Below are 20859 nucleotides of genomic sequence, written 5' to 3' on the forward strand. Positions count from 1 at the left end.
AAAGAACATTGCCAATATCATACCAATCTTTGATGAGGCCACACGTGGAACACTATGTACAGTGCTGGTTGCCTCATCTCAAGAAGGATATTGTAAAAACTTACAGGGGGGAGAAAAAGAGAACCTGCCCTACAAGGAAAGGCAAAAGCTGTGGAAGCTTGACTGGGGGTGGGGGAGTGACAGGGTTCTTGTTGTAGTAAAGGATGGGAAACATGTATTCTCAGAGAGAGAGACTTGGCCCCATCTTTGTCAGTGTTCAGTCACCAGCCCAAGACTTTTCTGTCACCCAGGCCTCTGGTTAATTCATTCTGCCTCATGTGGTGGTGCTCATCTTTTAGTGGGGTGGGTAGGACTTGACTCTTATTCATTTATTATTGGATGAGCATTTCATGTATATTGTTACTAGTGATTAAACCTTCTCTGGTTTTAAATTGTTTTTATATCCTGTATTTTACTGTTTTCAAGTCACTTTGAGACTTCATAGCAAAAAGGAAGTGTTAAATGAAATTAATGTTGATGATGCCCTGAACTACTTGGGAAACAGGGTAGAATATATCATTATTATTACTTTTACAGAGTCTCTGCTTGCAATTCATGGCGCAAAACTGGGATGGCAGGTGACAGCAGCACATTATGCTAGTGGAAAAACAAACAAGTGGGGTCGGCCTCCCAATTGGTCCCTAAATGTTTTATTTTTGAACATGCAAAGAGGACCTTTCTTGCACCCACTGAACAACCACAGTTCTGATCATTACATATTCTAAGACTTCCAGGTTTCCTAGTCAGACCAGAGTCCTGGCACCAGCAAACCAACTAATGGGCCTTGGCAGTTTTTGTGGCCTTTAACAATCCAACAGGTGATCCCGGCCTGCCCGCCACCAAAACACATCAAGGAGATAAAACTTTTATTTACTGCTAATGTCTGCACAGGAAGTCGCTATGAAAGACAGAGCTGCATAAGAGTCCATCCACTTGAAAAGTTGGGAATTCTACCTGACGCTGCTCCTTAAAAAAAAGGCGTGTGGGAAAACAATTCCACTTAAAAGTTAGCTCCCAAACGGTAGAATTTGCAGACTTTCTGAACTGAACTTGCACTGTATAACACTATTGGTGCACGGAAGTAGGACATTCATTTGTTAGGCAGCAAACTTACAAAGCAAGCACAAACAAGGAGGGTTGTTGTTTTTTTGAGCAACTGCTTTGAGGCTGCGATCCTATTCACATTTACTTGGAATAAGACCCAAGGAGCTTAGAGGAACTTCCAAGTCGATATGCGCAAAACCGGAGCGCAGTTTGTTCCATACTGGTAAAAAACAAAACAAAAAATCCAGCTGTAGCTTATCTGTTCTGTTTGGTTTTCTTTATCCATCAACACACACACATCGATTGTGTCCCCGTTACAACCACCCCAACTCACCCTGAAAAGCTCTTGCATTCCCCAGCTGTGCAGCGGGAAAAGGAAGCCCCTACTTCCAAAACAACCGAGGCGGCTCTAGGACCCAGAGAGCTCCGCTCGTTAACCCTTTCTCGTCTTACTTAGCAAAAATTTAAAGCTTCGTTTGAAACGGATCTGAGCGCCGAGTGCCTTTTTTTCCAACGCCGGGAAGCTCATCGCCGGGAACAAATGAAAGAGCGAGCGAGAGGAAAGTGCCTCTGAACACAGACAACGTGCTTTGCCAACGCCACTGCACAACCACGGCCAATTTCCCACACATCTGGGATCACCAGGGGGAAGGACTTCCCAGGTCAGAGGGATGTGGTTTCCGGGCAGCTCTGAGCCCCGGTACCTCTTTTTTTATTATTTGGAAATTAACCGCCGGCAGAAGCTCAAGCAGAACAGCCCGCAGCAGCAGCAGCAGCAGCCGCCCTGGCGAAAGTTGCATTTTCAGAACCACTAGACACAGATGAGCGTTGCACCCTTTAGCCACCCTGCCGTGATTTGTGTTTAGTGCATGCTGCCGGGCAGAACTTAATTTCAGCCAGGGCTCACCAAAGGTATAGTTGCCTCGTCCTGAGCTGCTGCAATGTTCTGGGTACCTGGTTGCACCTGATCCTCTGCCCCCGTTTGCTTTGTGCAGTCGTAGACAGTAGAAGTGAGCAGCGCATCAGCTGCCGGGCGAAGAGTTTTGCATAACCTGGAAACTTGCTGGATGGAGAAATGATTTCTCCGGGGAGCGGGAGGGGGGGTGGAAACCATCTGTCCCTTATTTACCGGTGTTACTACCTGCCGCTTTTAAAAAGTGCTCCCTTGCTTCTCTTTGACTAGATAGGATAGCGGGGTGGGGAGACAGAGAGAGTCTAGTCCAGACCACTTAAAATCTGGTTAGAATGAGATCTTGCGGGAAGGAACGTTAATTTATTTCGGCTGTCAAGGGAGGGTTTAGAAATGCTTCTTAATAGCCTGTTTTATGACCCTGCGGGAGCAATGGGAGGAGTTAAGGGCGCTCACCAGTAACGCTGGCAAGAAAGCGGCTCCAGTGAAGTCATTAAATAAATATGCCCGCAATCCTATGCACGCTTCTTTGGGACCAAGCCCTACTAAACTGGTCGCCTAGGTCTATGCAGCTTGATCCTGCGCCCGCTTGCTCGGAAGTAAATCAGATTCGGGTTCATTGAGACTTGCTCCCAGGCAGATATGTTTAGGCTACAGCCCTAATAAGGTGTGAAGACTAGGTAGCTACATCTATGTGTTCTGTAGAGTGAACACCATGCACTTTTTCTTTGGTTTAGCATTTTGATAAACTGAGGCTGCAATCCTATTCTTACTAGGGAGTAAGGTCCACTGAACACGGTGGGGCTTCCTGCTGAGTCAACGTGCATAGGATTGCTTGTGAGCTTTGGACTGGAAGTTTCTGCAGGGACAGGGTGTTCTGGTGCAATAGTACTGAAGGGGTTGGAAGAATTGCACCTGCCAAAATGTCCTTTTCTACAATTAATACATGTGCAGAGCTCACCTAAAGTGTGGAGAATTATTTATTGATTCACAGCATGGCAATCATTTACTGTATCTTCCCTTTTGAAATCTGGACTGGGCATTGTAAAGCAAGTCATGCTGTTTACTGGGGGGCGGCAGGTAGATGTAAGGAAATGAGGTAAGGAGAAAGGGGGTTGGAGATTTTGCACCCTGCCTTGTTATAAACTGCATGCAAAGTGTTTTAGAACTTCATGTTTCTTTTTGTGATATTAGCTAAAGCTGCAATCTGTGATTGATTGATTAACTGCAATTTAATCAGCTGCAAAGGTATCCCTGACAAATAGGGGTAAGATATTAAATGGTGGGCTTTCCCCCTTCACACCCACACAGAAGTTAATCCCTCTTCTAAAATGTCACATACAAACAAAGGAAGAATACTTTCCCCCTCCAAAACTACTGTTTTATTCATATGCAAATCAAACAATTAAAACTCATTCAGCCATAATGCAATGTAACTCAAATATTGTTCCTTTTTTCCAGAGGGAATATATGCTAACTAATGGCTCAATGTCTTATAAGAAGCTAAACCATGCTATATTTCAAACAGTTAAAGAAACATAGACTTGTAGAGTTGAAAGGGACCCCGAGGGTCATCTAGTCCAACCCCCTGCAATGCAGGGATCTCAACTAAAGGATCCATGACAGATGACCATCCAACCTCTGCTTCTAAACCTCCAAAACAGGAGTCCACCACCTTCAAATGGAGTCTGTTCCACAGCTGAACAGCTCTTACCATCAGAAAGTTTAAAATGTTACCTATTTGTAAATAAAGCCTCCCTCTTGATGCATCTGATTAACCCACCAGTCATAGTCACATTCAGAGCTTAAACCAGGCTTTAAATTTGGAACCTGGAAATCATTCTTATGCTATGCTGAGGTATTTTAGTACTTATTATTACTAGGGTGCCCCTGAACATGTGCAAAGTGCCTTTTCCTGAGCATTAGGGCAGCCACCACCTGGCATGCATTCTTTGTCTTTCAACAGCTGCATAAGGGGCAGAAACTTAGGAGAATAAACATTTCCCTATCTTCTCCTGGCTCTGAATTGCTGCACCTGTTCAATTGCTTCCTGTAATGTAGTTGTTAAGAGCACTGGAGCCCAGAGGGGGGGAAAGGCACAGCTGACTTCAACAAGTGGAGGGAAAGGTTTCTTGGAATCTTGAGAGCTCCAGCACTCCAGCAGCATACATCTTTGAGGAGCTCTCACAAGCCAATCCAGTGTGCAGCTTCTCAGGTGTTTTGCTGAACTCAATTAGGCTGTCGCTAGGGCCTGGGTCTCCTCAAGTGGCAGGATGAGCTGGTGGTAGAATCTAGAGATGGTGGGGTGGGTTACACCACTTCAGACCAAAGGTGGGGGCATTTTTGTTGGCTCTCCCACTGCCAAGCTTCCTGCAGATAAAAAAAAAAACTTAGCAATTTAAGGAGCCGATCTCAGACCATTTCCTATTGCGTCAACTTCCCGGGTGTCAGTGGGTTGTTGTTGTTTTGACCTTTTAAATTTCTTACTATTTGAGGTGCAAATGTTGCCTATTCCCACAATCACAAATGATACTGCCCTTTCTAGTGACCCACAATTCCCCCACCTCATTCTGCTGCATGTGGTGACCCCCATCTCCTTCCCAGGTGTATTTAGAATGAGCAGCTCTCCCCTATAAATCCCAAAATGGGTGGTTAAAGCCAGCCATTTCCCTCACCCTTTGAATAGGTGCTTATGTGCAAGGGGGGGGGGATTGTGTTTTTTTAAAATCTGTGTTAAACCTGTAGAACCAGAGGCTGGTATTAATACTCAGGTTTAATTATGTGAAGTAGAAGGATGTGATGTTGTGTATGTGGTAACAATACTCCCTCTTTTAAAAAGTGAATGTTTCAGGTATTTCACAGCTGCATGACCAACTGGTCAACTGGTAAAGCTTTTAGTCTCCCAATAGCAGGAAAGTGCTTCTAATGTTGTTGTTAAAAGGCACAGAATTTATCTTTTGCTGTAGTTAAGTGATAATGTTCTTAAGAATGTGCTAATCCCTGCACATAGATGGCTAAAAAAAAACACTTTAGGCCTGCCTAGAGGCTTAAACAACTTTTTTAGAAGTATAAACTCTGGTATGCATGTGGCCATAGAAACTAAGCACTGTGGGCAGATAACAATGCGCATGTATTTGTGAAGGTGATTATTGTGCATGGGTGGGGGCAGAATCCTGGAAAAGAAAGGAGCCTGCAGTCGGGCTAAGTTGATGGCCTTCTTTTGTGAAGCCAATGCTCTCTCCTGGGCTGGCCTTTTGTCTGCAATGCTCGGCCAATTGCATGCATTCTTAACAGTGCTCTACTGTTTGTGGGAAATACAAAGTGGTCTGTGACCACATGGGTGCAATGAGGCCTAGTCAGTTGCACAGCCCATTTGATCTGAGCATGCTCAGGGTGGGTGGGTGGGTAGGGGGAGGGCGGAGAGGAGTGGTGCCATCCGTTCCAGAAAGCAATGGGAATTGCAAAGGCAAGAAGTGGGGGTAAGGCATTGACCATCTGAGGCAGCTGTGGAGAACACTTGGGTGGACTTGGAAGTGTGCAAGCTGATGCTCACTGGACTTCTTGGTTGGCAAGAAGCACCATTGCACGTGAGAAATCAGACCAGTAAGAGCTACCCACTCCCCCCTCAAAAAACACCCTGTGTTTCATTTTTCTGTCCTTTCCTGACTTCCTGACTTCATCCTTCTTTGCTTCTCTTGTTTGATTTTATTGCAGTTGTTTTTGAACAGGGCATAGTAGGATTGCCATATATATACAGTATATGTTGGTCTAACAAGTGTATCAGTTAATACATTTGCAGGTACTGAGGTGAACAAATGTGTGTGGGCAGGGGGAAAGAAAGCAGCCCCAAGATCTGGCTCAGAATCGCACTACATGTTCCCAGATTTCTCTGGTGTAAAAAAAGTAATAGGTTTGCCTTCTCTTGATGGGGTTATACTCCCCATGAAGGTACGCAGCTTGGGGGTACTTCTGGATTAGGGTTACCAGATGTCCCCGGTTCCTGGGGACGGTCCAGATTTGTGGCAGCAGCAGTCCAGAGCCAACCTAGTAGCGCAGTTGGCTCTGGCTGACTTCAAGAGCTGCTTACTGCTCGCTGCCATGGCGCCTGCCATTTTTCCTTGCCGGAAGTCCCCATATGATGTGTTGCACACAGACACATCATATGGGGACTTCCAGGAGGCAAACTGGCAGGCGCCACAGAGGCAAACAGCTCCTGAAGCCAGCCAGAGCCAACTGCTCTATCAGGCTGGCTTCAGGCTGCTGACTGCCGCTGCAGCTGCCACTTCTGAAGGGGAGCCGGGATGTCCGGAGGTACAAATCTCCTGCCCCCTTCCCCCTTTGTTTTGACTGATCAGGGAAGGCTCGGGAGTTGCAGGCGGGTGGCCATTGCCCAGTTTTTTTAAAAAAAACTCTGTGCATTTATGTTTCACAGGGTGCAAAAGAAGAGCTTTGCATCTTTATACAATATGCATGTGTGCTTGGCCCCAGGATCTTTTTTTGCCTCACCATCCCCACTACTGGCTTCCTGTTGCTACTCAGCTTCAAAAAACATAAAAGAGCCCCCAGATTCATTGAAAAAAAATCTGGTAACCATATTCTGGATCCCTTGCTGTTGCTTGAGGCTCAAATGGCCTCAGTGGCACAGTGTGCCTTCCATCAGCTTCAGCTGGTGGCGCAGCTGCACACCTATCTGGACAAGGATAGCCTAACTAATGTTGTCTACACTCTGGCAACCTCTAGGATAGATTACTGCAATGTGCTATATGTAAGGCTGCCTCTGAAGACAGTTTTAAATGTAACCAAGCCAACTTTTTGATGCAGAAAGAACCAAAATGTGTGTGTGCTTATTTTACAAAACGTATACTGATTGACTGTAGTAAAACCTCTAAGAGGTTTGCAAGAAATGTGTTGCTTATTTTCAAATACCACTATTACACACCCTTTTTAGAAGACAGAATCAGATTGTTTTTGCTTGTTTGTTTTGACTGAACTTTCTGTGCCTTCATTCTAGCTAATATGGTATTTCAAGCATAAGAAATCTCTTTCACAAGACTAGCAAACTGGTAGATTTTTAGAGCCCTTGTTGACCTATGGATTGATTGAAGCCTGCTGCCTTGTTAATAATGTTGCTGAAATTACAATTTAAATGGTTCTAATTCTTACCATTTTGTGTGTGATTATCACCCCTTCAGGTTGGCATCAAGACAGCCATAGGAGTTTTCCGCAGCTGATAGGCTCTCCTGGTGGCAGATTGGGAGTTGGAAACCCTAGTGAAAGGCCACATAAACTCAGAAACCGATTCAAAAATGAGGAGGAAAATGGCAGCCAAGCGGAATATGGTAGCTCAGTATCTCCAGTGTCCGGCACCACTGGAGCAAAGAGTGCAGCCATCGGTGAAAATGGAGAAGGAGCCAGACCCAATGGGTTCTGACGCACTGGGGATATCAGAGGGTTCAGTAAAAACCTACCGTATTGTGCAGGTTGGGACAGCTGGAGGCGGCCTAAGGCTGATAACACCTCAGCAGACCAGGAGCGAACGGCTGGAAACACCCCAGCGGTGGGAGATTCAGGGGCAACAGGAATTGCCAACTCCAGATCTCACGCCAGTTCAGTCACCGGCGTGGAGGAACCTGCAAGTGCCAGAACTCACATTGACAGAAGACGTTGAGACCTACCTGGCTACCTTTGAGGACGTAGCTGAGGCCTGCAAGTGGCCGAAGGAACAGTGGGTGACGCGGCTCATGCCCGCCCTCAATGGAGCCGCGCTCCAGGCCTACAATAACTTGGATCCCAGAGAGAGCGGGGATTATGGGAAAGTGAAGGCCGCCATCTTGCGAGAGGATGCCGTCAGTCTGGAGAGGCAGCGCCAGAACTTCAGGCACTTCCGCTACCAGGAGGCCGAGGGCCCTCGCGAGGTCTGTGCCCGCCTGCGGGGGCTCTGCCACCGCTGGCTGGAGCCAGAAAGCCGCACCAAGGAGCAGATTGTGGAGCTGTTGGTCCTGGAGCAGTTCTTGACCATCCTGCCAGAGGAAATGCAGGACTGGGTTCAGGAATATCGCCCCAAGACCTGCGTTCAGGCCGTGACCCTGGCAGAGCATTTCCTGCTGAAGCAGCAGGAAGGCGAGAGGTGGGATCAGCAGGTGAGAACTTTTTGTTGTAGTAACTGGAAGTTTTAGGAAGCTGAGGAAGTTTTAGATCATGTTGCTGCGGTCTACCGCAAGATCGAAATGCTTGCACCGAACCCTGGGGAATATCAATTATATATTTATTAAAAAGCTTTTCTTTGCCATTTGTGCACAAGAATGCATATAAAACCCTAAGAGTAGTGGTTGCTATGTGGGTGTTGATGTGCCATGCTCTGAAGGCTAGAAATTCTGCCTTTTCTTTTGAGCTTATAATATTTCATCCAGTATTGGACAAATCTCGTAATGCTTACGAATGGTTTAGAAAAAAACCAAAAACACAACCGAAAACACTATAAGCTGATTCATGATTCTAAATTTTTCACTTGTTATGTACTGCATGCTCACAGTCCCAGAATACACACCAAGATAACAGAATGTACATAACTGAGGTGGTGCAGTCCTCACAGACAGAGGGACTATACCACTACAAGTTGCACATACAGAGAGATTTGTGTGATAGATGTGGAAATCATGTCCCATTTGGAAGCTATATTCACAGGAAGGGTATGTGGGGAAGGTTTGTTTCATTTTAACTTTTCTGTACACTGCGGTTAATAGTGGCTTGCAAACAAAATGGCTACCATCAACGTAGAAACTTCATTTTGTTAAATGTGAAGTCCTTTGCTAAACTGATTCGTTTCTCTGTTGTTAACAATGAGACAGCAGTGCATGTGAGGAAGCAACAGGAGCCATGCCTTAACTCCTGCACTGTTAATCCAAACCTCCCCCTTCATTGTGCACATTTGAATGTGCCCTGAATCAGGCCGTTGCCCACCTAGACCAGTATACATGCACATTCTCTCTCTCTCTCTTCCCCAACTGAATGCCGTTTTCCAGACAGAGCTCTTTCCTTGCTTGCCTTCCAATCTGTGCCCCTTTTAAAGTGATGGCTCTGGGGACTGAACCTGTAGCCTTTATCTTTTTTGAACTGACATGTCCAATTCTACAATGGTATGATCTTATGAACATACCCCTCTCTGGCTTGAATGGGGTCCTTGCTGCTTTTTCAGGTGCTGGGGCCTTTTGTACTCGAGGAGGCTGTGAGTTTCCCAGAAACTGAGCAAGTGCCCTTGGACACCAGGCAGACGATGCTTTGCAGAGATGCCAAGGAGGAGGTGAATGAAAATGCCACTTCATTGGGTAAGGATTTTGCAATAGCATTCTAGTACAGGTGAGAGTATTAACGGGTTGCTCTCCTATACTGTTTCTCTCTCTCTCTCTCTCTCTCTCTCTCTCTCTCTCTCTCTCTCTCCACCCCCACCCGCTTGGAATATTTTCTCCCTTTCTTTCTGGGTTCCCAGCTCTGGGATTATTAACACAAGGCAGCCAGTGTGTTGTGCAGTACCTTAGATCGGAGAAAAATAGGCTCACGTGACACCTCTGTTGTGCATTCATTCTGCGCTTCAAGGAAGTCACACTTATCCTCAGTTATTCATGTCTAAAATGGCATATTTTTGTGGAACGCATTTGAGAGAGGTCATGAGGCTAAGTCCTATTTTCAGTGCTAAGACTCATATTTGTAATGGGCTGCATCCAGACTAACTTAGTTTTACTCAGTTCCCATTAAAACCCAAGTGAAAAGTTAGTAAGTTAGACTTAGGTCCACTTGATTTCTGTGGGAACCAAGTGCAATTAGCTTGTAGTGCAAAACTATATGCATCTACTCAGAAGTAAGTCCCATTAAGTTCAATGGGGCTTACTCCCAAGTGATGTGGGTATAAGATTACAGCCCAAGTCTGGATCCAACCCAGTACCATTCATTGTTAGCATGATGTTAAGTGTTTCTCTCTACGCTTTGTGCAATTCAGAGTGTTGGTCCTAGCCTTTGAAGCCTCCACGGTTAAAGATTGAAATACCTTTACATTGCCTTCTTCCTGCATCAGTCTGCCTGTCCACTGAGATCATCATATATAAGGCATTTCTCAGGATTCCCCCATCAAGGCAACCAGAGAGAGCGCGTTTTCAGTGGTGGCTCCTAGCCTTGGCATGTCCTCCGTAGGCAGCCCCCTTGGTACTATAATTTAGAAACCAGGTAGAAACATTTCTGTTTTCCTAGACTGTTAAGAGCTGCTAATCTTAGCATGTTTAACACTGTACAATTTTGGGTGGTTCCTGTCTATTTGAATGGTTTGTTGTATGATTTATTATTTTTTAAAATATACTTTCCTTGCTACTTTGTTAACCACCCTGGCTGCATTAATTTATGTTGAAGGTACATGTCAGAGCTGCTTCCAGATCCTAGCTCACAGAGGATCACGCTAGCCAGCGATCATTAAGTAAAAGTCTTTATTGAGTTACAGTTTCCATTCTCAAGCTGCTGCGTGCAACTCTACGTCTAGTGGTTAGATCGGCGAAGCTCCGTCTGAGTCTCCGCCCCTTGTGCACCAACTTAATATCCTAGCCCTGCTCCACCTTTTCCGCCTGACTGTTCTCCTCTGGGTCCCTCTGCCCCCCGGGGTCTCTTCCTTCCGGGATTCTTCTGACGCCGACCCCCCGGAACCTCCTGTCTCCTTGCGCCGGGCTTTAGGACCTGGCTCCCTTTCCGGGCTGCCTACTGCGTCACTTTCCTGTGCATTTGAACTTGGCGCGCGCGCCCAACCTTCCACTTTCCGTCTGACCGTTTCTTCGCTCCCCGATGGAGGTGTGGCCACTCCTGACTCGTGCCCTCCCCCCTGTTGTGAGCTGCCAGCGCTTGATCCCTGGCGCCCTTCCTCTTCCCTGCTCTCTGGCTGTGACGCTGGTCCCGATCTCCAACTGCTCTCCTCTGAGTCCCCTCTGGCTCTATCTTCCTGGGGTGTCCCCCTAGGCTCCCCCCTTGCCCTGGCCACTGGTGCTCCTTTCTGTGAATCTTCTGATTCACTGGAAACACTCGGAGATCTCGGGTCGTCGTCATCACTCATCTTTTCTTCTGCCTCCTCCCCCTCGCTCTCTGTTTCCTCCCTTGCCCTTGCCTCTGCTCCTGAACCCCTGACATCCATCCCCCCCTCGAAGCCCCCTCTTCCCCCCTCCCCTCCTTCCGGTGCGGGAGCTGGGTGCTGCTGTGTCAGGGGGACGAATGTCGGATACAGTTCGCTTCCCGTGGCGGGCCTCCATCTGAAGTCTTCCGGTTCTTCCTCCCTGCTCTCGTCGACGACGGTCACCTCCGCTTCCATCTCTGTGCCGCCGTGCTCGAAACCCGGGTCGTCCCCGAAAACGTCCATGTCCGTCTCTCCCTCGCTTCCTTCCGGCGGCGTTGCTCGTCCTGGACCCTCCAGCCACTTTCTGTGCCACTGCTCCTCTGGTCTATCGTCCCACCAATACGAGGGTTCTGAGGCAGATCCTGAGGGTGACCCCTCCGGGGAACGGGCGTCTCGTGTCGGTTCCTCCTCCGAGTCGAACCCCCGGAACGTGCTGGCTGAAAGCGTGGGCGTGAAAAGCCAGTCGTCGAAAAAGTCTGCTGGCATTGGCCTATGTGGGAAGAGGGCATGAAACTCTTCTTTGAGCAGAGGTTCGTCTAAAGCGTAGCCCGGCACCCAGCTGTTGGCACTGGCCGGGGTGCCCTCCTTGGCGAGAAGGTATTCTACCCCCTCTTCCCCCCATCTGGAGTCCAAAATCTCCGTGACTTCGTTGATGCGCTCTTCCTGTGCCACTCCCGCGTGCCCGGTTCTTTCTCTGAGCGGACTCGGTGCCGTTCCTGGTTCCTGAAACCTGTGCGGTGCCTTGTAGGGAGTGAGCACCGATCTGTGGAACACCGGATGCATCCTGGAACCCTCCGGAAGCGCCAGCCTGAAAGCCACCGGGTTGACCTGCTCTACGACTTGGTAGGGCCCCAGTTGCTTATGCCCTAGTTTCTTCTTCGCCAACGACCTGGCCGGCACTGCGTGGGCTGCTAACCAGACCCAGTCTCCCACATGGATCTCTTCGCCAACCCTTCTGTGTTTGTCCGCTTGTACCTTGTATGCGTGTTTGGCCCGCTCCAGGTGCCGCCGCAGCTGATCGTGGACCTCCTGCAACTCCGACGCGAATGCATCTGCTGTCTGCGGCTCCCCCACCCCCATTCTTTCCAGTCCCGGGAAGGTTCTGGGGTGCCTCCCGTTGTTGGCGAAGAACGGCGTGACCCCCGTGGACACGTGCTTCGTGTTGTTGTAGGCAAACTCGGCGAGAGGCAGGTAATCCACCCACGTCGCAGGCTGTTGATTCGCATAACATCTCAGGTACTGCTGCATGATGGAATTGACCCGCTCCGATTGCCCGTTGGTCTGCGGGTGTCTAGCCGACGCCAGGTTGATCTTGACGTTCAGGAAGCCCATCAGCTTCTGCCAGAAATTCGAGATGAACTGTCGCCCTCGGTCGGACAGAATAGACCGCGGCAGACCGTGAACCTTGAACACGTGGTCTATGAACAGTTTGGCGGTTTGTTCCGCCGTGGCCACCTTAGCACACGGAATGAAATGTGCCATCTTGGAGAACAAGTCCACCACCACCAGCACGGCCGTCTTGCCCCTCGAGCTGGGCAGATCCGTGACAAAGTCCAGGGCCACTCTCTCCCATGGTTCGACCGGAGTTTGCAGCGGTTCCAACAGTCCGGCCGGCGGTCTGTGCACTGGTTTGGCCCTCTGGCAGGTGTCACACCTCGCTACGTAGTCCGCGACTTCCCCTCTCATTCCGGGCCACCAGAAGTCTCTGGCGACTAATTCCACCGTCTTCTCCTTGCCAAAGTGCCCGGCAGTGGGCGCGTCGTGCAGCTGCTGCAGTACCTTGGCGCGAAGTTCGTCTCCCGGCACGTAGATGGCCCCTTTACGGATGAGCAATCCATCTCGCAGCTGGAACTCGTCGGTCGCTGCCGTGCCCCTGTGCACCTCTGCCATCTTTGCTTGCGCGAAGGAGTCATCCTGCAACGCTCGTCGCACCGCCTCCAGGTCAACTGTTGCCGCAGCGCACGCCCACACTGTTGGTGCGAAGATGTGCATGGCGGCCGCTGGCGTTGCCTCCTCCAGATACTGCGGCTTACGGGAGAGAGCATCCGCCATGATGTTGGTGTCCCCCGGGACATACTCTATTCGGAAGTCGAAGTTCGCAAAGAACTCAGCCCAACGTATCTGCCTCTGGTTCAGGAACTGTGCCGTGCGCCAGTGCTCCAGATTCTTGTGGTCCGTGCAGACCTGCACTGTGTGCTTGGCGCCGATCAGGAAGTGCCTCCACGCTTTGAACGCTGCATGAATGGCCAGCAACTCCCTGTCCCAGATGGTGTAGTTCTGTTCGGACTTGCTGAGCTTCCTGGAGTAAAACGCTCCCGGCCTCCAAACCCCCTGCGGGTCTTTCTGCAGCAGGACTGCTCCCACGGCTCTGTCCGAAGCGTCTGTCTCCACCCTCATCGGCCTGCTGGGGTTGACATGAAGCAGCTGCTCTTCCGACGCGAAGAGACGCTTGAGTGCCTGGAAGGACTGCTCCGCCTGCTCTGTCCAGATGAACTTCTTCTTCTTGGAGCTGAGCGTGTCCGTGATGGCCGCTGACTGCATAGCGAAGCCTTTGATAAACTTGCGATAGAAGTTCGCAAAGCCGACAAACCGTTGGACCTCCTTTCGGTTGCGTGGGCTTTTCCAATCCAACACTGCTCGAACCTTGGCGCTGTCCATGGCGAGCCCCTTGTCAGACAACTTGTAGCCCAGGAAATCCACCTCCGTCACATCGAATTGGCACTTCTCCAGCTTGGCGTAAAGCCTATGCTGCTGTAGCCTGCTCAGCACTTCCTTGACGTGTCTGTCATGCTCCTGCTGCGATTCCGAAAAGATCAGGATGTCATCCAAGAAACAGATGCATGAACACGTGATGCATGAACGCTTGGAAAACGTGGGAGCCATTTTGCAATCCAAAAGGCATAACTCTATATTCGTAGGTGCCCAGGGGCGTGAACATGGCTGTCTTCCACTCATCTCCCTCCCGCATGCGAATGAGGTTGTACGCCCCTCGCAGGTCCAACTTGGTGAACACGCAGCCCTTCCGTACCTTTGCGAGGAGGTCGTCGATTCGGGGCATGGGGAAGTCCGATGGTTTGGTCACACTGTTTAAGATGCGATAGTCCACCACAAGCCTTTTTTGGGGCGTGTCCCGCTTCTTAACAAAGAATACAGGACTGCCCCCCGCTGCCTTGGACTCTCGGATGAAACCGCGCTCCAAATTATGATCTATGAACTCTTTGAGTTCCTGCAGTTCGTCCTCAGACATGGAATACAGCTTCCCTTTGGGCAGCGCCGCCCCCGGCAGCAGGTCAATTTTGCAGTCATATGGTCTGTGGGGGGGTAGCCTGTCTGCCTCCTTCTCGCAGAAAACCTCCAAAAATTCTGCGTACTTGTGGGGAACCGCTTGCAGCGTGCCTAGCTGCAGCTGTGACTCCTCTTCCTCTCCTTCCTGCCGGGGCACGATGCAGTGTTCAGCACAAAAGGAAGAGCCCGAAGGTCAGCTGCCTCTGGTACCAAGCCAGCGTTGGGCTGTGCTTGTCCAGCCAACTCATGCCCAATACAATGGGCGTGTCCGATAGTTGAGTGACGTTGAAGCTGATGATTTCCCTGTGATTCCCAAGTCGCATCACCATTGGTGGCGTCTGCTTCACCACTTGCCCCCCTAGCAGCTCCCTGCCATCCACCGTGACAACCTGCAGGGGCAGCGTGGCAGGCAGCAACTGTATAGCGTGCCGGTCGACAAAGTCCTGCCCTATAAAGTCCGCATTGCTTCCTGAGTCAATGGTGATTGGCACGTCCATGGTGATTCCATTGGGCAGCTGGAGCGATGCGGTGAGCCTCACTACTGGTTTGGGCGGGAGGGGGTCCATGGGCTGTAAAATCTCTGGGGACTGCTTCACTGACACGTCTGGCTGGGCCCCAGTGCCTCTTCCTCCAGCCAGACTCCGTCGTTTCCCTGCTGCGTTGCTGCAGTTACCATTGCTGAGGCTGCAGTGTGCTGGTGGAGCCTCCGGGGACACTCTTTCGCCATATGCTGCGGATCATCGCAGATGTAACACTTCCTGTTCCCTCTAGGAGGCTTCGCTTTCACTGCTGCCGGTGCTAGGGCTCTGGCTGCTGACTGAGCCCTTGCACTTCCAACCTCCATAGGTTCCGCCCCTCCTCCTGGCGGAGGCGTGGATTGCGCACGCGCTGCTTCTCTGGGAAGGAAGGAGGAGCCCCTGGCTGGTTCGCGCCCTCCACGCCCTTCGTCCCTGCTCCACGGACGTTCTTCCAGCCGCACCCCCACCGCCAGTGCCCTCTGAACGATCTCCTGCGTGGTCCGGGGTCTCTCCCCCCTCGCAATTTCATCTTTAACCGAGCCGTGCAATCCCTCCCAAAACAGGTCTCTTACCGGAGCCGAATCTCTGTCCCATTCCAGGGCACTGACCAAAGCGAAAAAGCGGGCATGGTACTGCCTTACGCTGGCCCTCCCTTGCTTCAGTCCATGTATCTGCTGCCGAGCAAGATCCACGTCAATGCTTGATAAAAAGCACCCATCCATCGCTTTAATAAAGGCATCCGCATTTTGGAGCGCCGGATCCTTATCCCTCCACAAATTGCGCAGCCATGCTTTAGCATCTCCATGCAAATGGGACATGATGAATCCCACTTTCTCTTGTTCATCTCTAAAGTCTTTGTTCAGCAGTTGCAGTGCACACATTACATCTGCTCTAAAGTTGGGGTACTGTTGCAGGTTCCCATCGAAGTGAGAGACCAGACCGCCTGTTCGTCTCCCCAACCCAATTCCCTCCTGTTTGGGTGTCAGTTGCCCTTGCTTCGTAAGCATGTCCAACCTGACCTGGAGATCCCTGTAGGCGGCAGCTGCCTCCTCCTCTCTCTTCCTGGATGCGAGAGCCTCGGCATTCAGTTGTGACACTGCTTCTCTGAGTTCCGCTATCTGCTGCTCAGCCGTCATGTTGTCTGCCATTCGTGAGCTCGCTAGTAGGCACCCGCTTGCTCTCCTCTCCTTGAGGCCGTAGATGCCCACAATTATGAGACGGAGCTTACTGTCAGAGCTGCTTCCAGATCCTAGCTCACAGAGGATCACGCTAGCCAGCGATCATTAAGTAAAAGTCTTTATTGAGTTACAGTTTCCATTCTCAAGCTGCTGCGTGCAACTCTACGTCTAGTGGTTAGATCGGCGAAGCTCCGTCTGAGTCTCCGCCCCTTGTGCACCAACTTAATATCCTAGCCCTGCTCCACCTTTTCCGCCTGACTGTTCTCCTCTGGGTCCCTCTGCCCCCCGGGGTCTCTTCCTTCCAGGATTCTTCTGACGCCGACCCCCCGGAACCTCCTGTCTCCTTGCGCCGGGCTTTAGGACCTGGCTCCCTTTCCGGGCTGCCTACTGCGTCACTTTCCTGTGCATTTGAACTTGGCGCGCGTGCCCAACCTTCCACTTTCCGTCTGACCGTTTCTTCGCTCCCCGATGGAGGTGTGGCCACTCCTGACTCGTGCCCTCCCCCCTGTTGTGAGCTGCCAGCGCTTGATCCCTGGCGCCCTTCCTCTTCCCTGCTCTCTGGCTGTGACGCTGGTCCCGATCTCCAACTGCTCTCCTCTGAGTCCCCTCTGGCTCTATCTTCCTGGGGTGTCCCCCTAGGCTCCCCCCTTGCCCTAGCCACTGGTGCTCCTTTCTGTGAATCTTCTGATTCACTGGAAAGACTCGGAGATCTCGGGTCGTCGTCATCACTCATCTTTTCTTCTGCCTCCTCCCCCTCGCTCTCTGTTTCCTCCCTTGCCCTTGCCTCTGCTCCTGAACCCCTGACAGTACAGGTTATAAATTATGTAAATAAGTAACTAACTGGAGGTGACAGCTCCAGGGCATGTGCAGAGTTGACAGCCAGTGTTCAGTAATGGTTATAGTATTGAAATAGGACTCAAATCCCTACTCGGCTGTGCAGTTCATTATGTCACTGTACAGCCACCAGCTGTCAGTCCGATCTACCTTACAGGATTATTTGTTTCACTTGCTGCGTTTATATAGCTGCTCCACAACAGGAGCAAACCACCACCAACATTTAAATTCAGGATAAAGCAAACAAATATGTAATAAGTATTTCCTTTTTTTAAAAAAATGGAGCACAGTTAAAATACTTAATTGAGAGGTTATAAAGGATAGAGAAGAACCATGTAGACCACCCTAAATAAACTTCTGCCTCCCTTGACAATGTAGAATCTTAACTAGTCCCCACATATTTAGGAAGGGAGGCGAAGCAATAGGTTATGGATCAGATTGCATGCCTTCTAGCAGCAACCGTTCAGCTTTTGGCACCTCTCTCTCACACACACCACCTACTTTCCAGCAGCAAAATTATCAAGCGTTTCTACTAGTCTGATAGATTGCTTAAAATGGGAATTTTTCTTTCCATCCAGCAGGTGAAGAGATCCAGACCAAAAACGAGGGGGGCTTTCTAATACATGAAAGCATAAAGAAGCAGAGAAGCCGGATGCTCCCCACCTTGCAGCCAGCCCAGTTTGCCTGCCAGAACGTCGACGGCCAGCAGCCTGCGAATAAGCAAGACGCGCTTTTCCCGTGCCCTGAATGCGGGAAGAACTTCTCTCGCAAATCCACCCTCACCAGGCACCGGAGGGTCCACACTGGGGTCAAGCCCCACCAGTGCACCGAATGCGGGAAAAGGTTCCTGCACAAATTCAACCTGGTGAACCACATGAGAACCCACCTGCGGGAGGAAGCGAGCCGCTGTTCACTTTGCGGGAAGAATGCAAAGTGGAATTCGGGCCAGGGGGGCCACGACAGGAAGGCCGGGTGTTGCGAATGCGCAGAAAGTTTCGGGCTGCAGTTCAGTGCAGAGCAGAGCATGCAGGAGAGAGAAGAGCCCTTCAGCTGACTTGAAGGCAAAGGCGGGAATTGTAGCTGACTTGAATGTAGAGAATTTTTTTTTAGGAAATACTCTAAACCTAGGGGATCTTTTTTATTTTAATTTTTGTCCTGGAACTCTTTAGAAGCAGGAACTGCCTTCTGATGATGAGGTGGTTACCTTTAACATAATCGAAGCAAAGAATGCCTTCAGCAGCTCAGATGGGTTGTATGTTTGTTTGTTTTCCTTTGGATGTTTGTCAGTTTATGGAGGGGAGTGGGGTGGAAGAAGGCAAAGAAGCCCCAACAGTGGGAAGAACTTGCTCCTCCTAATGCCGTTGTGAAAGAGAGTGAAAGATGGACAAGGATCCCTGTTGTGTCAGTTGCACAGGACCTCCATGCGGAACTAGTAAAAACTACACACAAACGCAATTGCATCTTATCCACACACGCTTTTCAATTGACAGCTGTCTGAATATTGAATATTGAAATCTGAGCAGTGAAAAGATAAGCTTCACCCTCAAAACTTATTATCATAAATAGGAATGCAAGCTAAAGTATCTGTATTGGATGACCTGGAAAGCCATGTGGATGGGTGCCAACCAATCATAGTTTGGTTACGAAATGACATAGTCAGAATTCTGTTAGTTTGGAGCAAACTCCTGGTAATGTGTCACCTCAAAGGCCTTCAAACCACTTCCTCCTTCATGGTGGTCTTTAACAAAACATACTTACTATTGCAATGTGGAGATCTGTTCTATGGACATTCAACTTTTCTTTGTGTTTCTTTTTTCATAGCCTCTCAATTTAGAAGTCGAGCAATTCATAAAAAAAAATTGTTGTCCATTCAAACTTCTCCTTTCACAGTTTGTGGCAGGAGATCTCCCTCTTCCATTAGTTTTCTCCCCACCCAATTAATTTACTTTTGCGTCTTTTTTTTTTTTTACTTTTAAGAATTAAGAGAGTCTCCATAGTTTCACATGCCCAAGGGGGACCTTGGACACGTGTTTTTCCCCTCAAATAACAGCTTTCCATACCACTAAAGCATTTCAGAAGTAGTTTGTGATAAGAAATGGGCGGTCTTGTATTCAAAAGGGGGGGGGGAGTTTTTAAAAATCCTATTGCGTATGGCTAACGTAGCTTTTGGAACTCTGCCTCTGTTTATTTGTACAAGCCTGTCAAAACATGTTTCAGTATTTCAAGCCTTTCTAACACTACCAGTTTTAACCCCTGTAACACTGTTGATACACCAAAATTGCATGTTTGGAAACCTGCAATGGTTATAGCTGCATATGTAAATTTTAGGGTTTTTTTTAAAAAAGAGAAAGAAAAAAAGGAATTGTTTTCGTAAAAATTTTTTATTAAAGCTTTATTTTTGTGTAGTTTGCACATTAAAAAAAGTTTAATGTTGTAATAGCAATGTTTAATTCTACATATCCTGCTTAATATGACTACAACCATCCTTCAGTTGTTATCTCTTAGTTTATAATCCATGGACAATGAATACAACCTGTGTTACATAATTGTCGTGGAAAGAGCTCACAAAGCAGAATTAAGACTCCCAATTCCGTATACACTTACCTTACCTAGAAATAAGTTCCACTCAACTTACTGGGCAGGAACTTCAGTCTGAGTTGACATGCATATAGAATTGCACTGTACTGGGCCCAGGTGCCGAAGTATTTTAAGAATAGAAATATTGAGATGATTACCAAATCCTCCTCCTCAAAAATGCTCTGTTTTATTTTAAAGTCTCCTGTCAGTGTTAGAGAAGGAATTGTTTTAACACAAACGCCTTTCGCAAAGGACTCTCCACGTTTGATGGCTGTGGTCCTGCCCATACATACACTCAGCCTCACACACCCCTATAACCCCTCTGCACAAATCCTACATTTCCCCCCATCAACCACAGCTCTCTTTTCTCCGGCACAAAAGGGGGCACCTTGTCTTTCTGCCCAGGCACCCAACCTTGCGCGGATTGAGCCCTGGCAGCCCATTCAGGAATCTCTCCACGCGCCCACCTTCCAGAGCTGCTCGCGTAGTAATGAAGCCAAGGCGAGCTGCGCCCCGGCCAGAGCAGCATTGCGCATCTTTCTCCCAAATACGCCCTCGCGAGTGGTCGAGATGCTTGTCAATCCGCTGGGGTGGGAGGTAGAAGGAGGCGAGGCTCATCCTTCGCTCCCTTTCGCTGGCTCTGGCGCGCTGTTTCTTCCATCGGCAGCTCCAGCTCCATTCATTTCGGCTGCAGTCCGGACTCTTCTCCCTGGCTTGTCAGGTGCGCCCCTGCACCTGTATTGCGTGCCGTGGGGTCCGAGCTGCCGTGCGGCAACGTGTCAAGACTACAGCGCTTCTGCACCAGGAGCAAAGTGAAGGCACTTCCTAAATGCACTAGGTGGCCACTTAACGATTCAGAAAGAAAGGAAACAGATGTGGATATACTGTACTCATTTATACTGGCGTACATTTAGAAATGGTTTCTGTAATCGAAATGAAATTCATCTCGAGGGAGGGACTTGAGTACCCGCTCAGTCGGCTGTCCCTGTGCTGATGAGAAATTTTTAAACTAGGCGAGGGCGAGGGAGCCTTTCAAACAAGAGGACCGCCCTCAGTAAAGTCGGGTCACACAATAAAACGCCCATGCCATCTTTTCTTTTGTGCTTTTTAGCGGCTGACCCTCAGGCGGAAGTTCAACAAGTGCAGCTTTTCTCCTAGTTTGTTTGTAGAGAAGACAGCTACAAAACTTGTTTCGCGCCTCGGTAATAAAGACGGCCTCGTGAGCACGTGCAAAGTAAGGGAACATCAGCCAGCCTTCCTTCAAAAATATTTCATTTAACTACATAACCTCCGGCAAGAAGCCCGTGTGTTACTATCGTGACATGTTGGCCC

General features: G+C 49.2%; 1 protein-coding gene across 4 annotated transcripts; it reads left to right on the top strand.

Moving 5' to 3' along the window:
* The first annotated feature begins 1555 nt into the window (after nt 1–1555).
* On the top strand, nt 1556–20074 carry LOC308570483 (uncharacterized protein). 4 transcript variants are annotated; one of them, XM_081165361.1, is made up of 4 exons: nt 1556–1745; nt 7186–8133; nt 9189–9318; nt 17529–20074. In XM_081165361.1, exons 2-4 carry the CDS (start codon nt 7300–7302, stop codon nt 18002–18004), a joined length of 1440 nt encoding a protein of 479 aa, XP_081021487.1. In that variant the 5' UTR covers nt 1556–1745; nt 7186–7299; the 3' UTR covers nt 18005–20074. The 4 variants fall into 4 exon arrangements, with proteins under 4 accessions (XP_081021487.1, XP_081021486.1, XP_081021489.1 ...); XM_081165360.1 differs by lacking the exon at nt 1556–1745 and adding an exon at nt 1763–1995; XM_081165363.1 differs by lacking the exon at nt 1556–1745 and adding an exon at nt 1763–1995 and having other exon boundaries at nt 17532–20074.
* The last annotated feature ends 785 nt before the right edge of the window (nt 20075–20859 follow it).

Source organism: Podarcis bocagei (assembly GCF_964188305.1).
Source record: "Podarcis bocagei genome assembly, chromosome: 13".
NCBI classification, from domain to species: Eukaryota; Metazoa; Chordata; class Lepidosauria; order Squamata; family Lacertidae; genus Podarcis; species Podarcis bocagei.

Coding starts and splice junctions, on each gene's coding strand:
- LOC308570483 (XM_081165361.1), top strand. CDS start 7,300: ATGAGGAGGAAAATGGCAGCCAAGCGGAATATGGTAGCTCAGTATCTC. Junction 8,134..9,188: donor GCGAGAGGTGGGATCAGCAG/GTGAGAACTTTT, acceptor CTGCTTTTTCAG/GTGCTGGGGCCTTTTGTACT. Junction 9,319..17,528: donor TGAAAATGCCACTTCATTGG/GTAAGGATTTTG, acceptor CTTTCCATCCAG/CAGGTGAAGAGATCCAGACC.